The sequence below is a fragment of the Brassica oleracea genome, chromosome C3 (assembly GCF_000695525.1).
Source record: "Brassica oleracea var. oleracea cultivar TO1000 chromosome C3, BOL, whole genome shotgun sequence".
NCBI lineage: Eukaryota > Viridiplantae > Streptophyta > Magnoliopsida > Brassicales > Brassicaceae > Brassica > Brassica oleracea.
Window position 1 is genome coordinate 32,810,001 of NC_027750.1, and position 2,204 is coordinate 32,812,204.

The 2,204-nt window shown below is 36.3% G+C and overlaps 1 protein-coding gene across 1 annotated transcript; it reads left to right on the plus strand.

Moving 5' to 3' along the window:
• The first annotated feature begins 1,479 nt into the window (after positions 1-1,479).
• LOC106331916 lies at positions 1,480-2,014 on the plus strand. Its single transcript, XM_013770351.1, has one exon. The coding sequence runs from the start codon at positions 1,574-1,576 to the stop codon at positions 1,796-1,798; it is 225 nt and encodes a 74-aa protein (XP_013625805.1). The 5' UTR covers positions 1,480-1,573; the 3' UTR covers positions 1,799-2,014.
• The last annotated feature ends 190 nt before the right edge of the window (positions 2,015-2,204 follow it).

A 2,204-nucleotide genomic window follows, 5' to 3' on the forward strand; every position in this document is an offset into this window, starting at 1 on the left:
AACGGCTGGTCCAATAAACCGAGCGTAAGACCGACTGATGGAGCTTTGTCTGGCTCAAAAACAGATCCGTTCCTAGCTTTAATCGGGTTCATGGTTTCGCTCTAGTCGCTACTAATCAGGCGCCGATCCAAGTTCTCCCATCCACCCACGGAAAGTCCTTCCAACTCTGATCAGCTCTTTCTAGCATCATCCAATCCATTCAGAACGTTCTCACAGTCCGACCAGTCAGTCCTCAGATCATCCTAACATCGATCTTCGGAACACGGTCGCTACACAATTCCCCTAGTACGGTAAATAAGCTAGAAGGTCTCTTCAGATCCACTTGTAATAAAGAAAGTTCTCTTCAGATCCATTTTGGGGTGTGAAAGACTGAGTACATGTTCATATGTTGCTACCACTTTCAGCTTACTAAACGCGAACTAAAGGTCTTGAAATCATCAGCTGAACAGGGTGAATGACATATGATAAGAAAACTTCTCGGGGCTTCTTTTGATAGGGCTCAGATTTGCTCCTAACCTTTCAGATGAAGCAGCACGACGTTAAACTCCAATCTCCCTCTTGTGTGTACAGTTTGGGTTTGGTGATTACTGGGAACAGTTTGCATATTTAGTATCAGATTCAAAATAACAAAGTATGAACACTCACAATTATTCTTTGAACCAAACATTGATATTTGCGACTTCAGTTTCAAAACGTATCAAACTATTTTTCAACTAATCAAACGTGTAATGGTAACAACTATATGACAAAAGGAACCACGAAGAAATGGATAATAAGAGATAAGTATCCAACTCAGATAACAATCATTCACCAACCTAACTAGTACCAAGTGGGGTTCAAAGAAAAAAGTAATAATGGAATAAGATAAGAAGAACATTAGGCTTGGGCCAGACCATATCCAATTGCAACGAATCATCTCGATTTTCATTTTGTATTACCATCTTATTCTTAAGAAATAGAAACATATTATCGATTAATGACACGTCACACCTGAAAGAAACATAATCAGCAAACAGATAGTTTTACCATTAGGAGTAAATTAGCTAAAAAATCCGACCTGCCGGAATCCAATTAACCAGCAACCTAAAAATTTGCTGTCACATCTAAGGTCTGTTGCTAAGGTCTGTTGCTGAAATCTGTGAGCAAACTGTTAATATCTATTAAACATTCACTTGAAATGTGTCGTTTGTTTTGCTTTTTCTTTTGGTCAGTGATTAAACGTCTTTTATTTGCATAACTTGGAAAATTCAAGATGATTTGGCCGGGCTATTAGATGAATACATATCTCAAAAAGACAACTCTTCTTGACTTGCAATATTGGAAGGGGTGTACATATCGCAAAAAGACAACTCTTCTTGACTTTGTATTATTGGATGCTGTCCAAGTGTAAACCCCACCACCACCAAGATGTCTACTTTTTCTCCCTTTTTGATCAAGAACGTACAATTATATGAAAACCCATCAAACTTGGCATGGTTTTTATGTCAAAAGACTAGAAAGCCCCCTTTTCATTATCTACATAAAGCTCAAAGCGTCTGTCTTGTTCACAATTTCATACTGGGATCAACGAAAAATGTCAAAAGCTATGGAGGTTTGGGTTGGAGAGATGAAAAAGCTGGGTGAGAAGATAAACCATAGAAACACGTTGATGCAAAGCAAGAAGAGTACATCTTCTATTGTGTCCAAACAACAAGGAGGAGAAGAAGAAAGAGGAGTTGCTCAAAATGTAAGAGAGAAGGATACAACTATGTCTGAGCTCACTGTATGTCTTCTCATGGATCGTTTTGTTCCATGGTGATCCTCCAAATATAGTATTTTTAGATCTCCCCTTAGTTGATGTTTATACATATCTAGAGTTATATATATGTATATAGATGTTGTATATGCAGACCATGTTCTTAAATTTCAATGTAAATCTATGGGAGTAATGTGTTTTGAGAGCTATAATTTGTTTTATTTAGTGAATATATAATGTTTAATTATTATAATAAAAATGATGACAGCTTTCTTTTCATAACCTCGTTATTTTGGGAGAAACCCAAACTAATTTATGTGACATGTGGAAGAACACAAACAGAAATTTAATTTCAGGATTCAAAATGGTTAATCATGATTGATATAGTAGTAAAAAAAGGAGAAAATTATCCGTCTTTATGTATTACCATCCACATGACGATCATGGACTTCTTTTTTTTTTTTTTTTT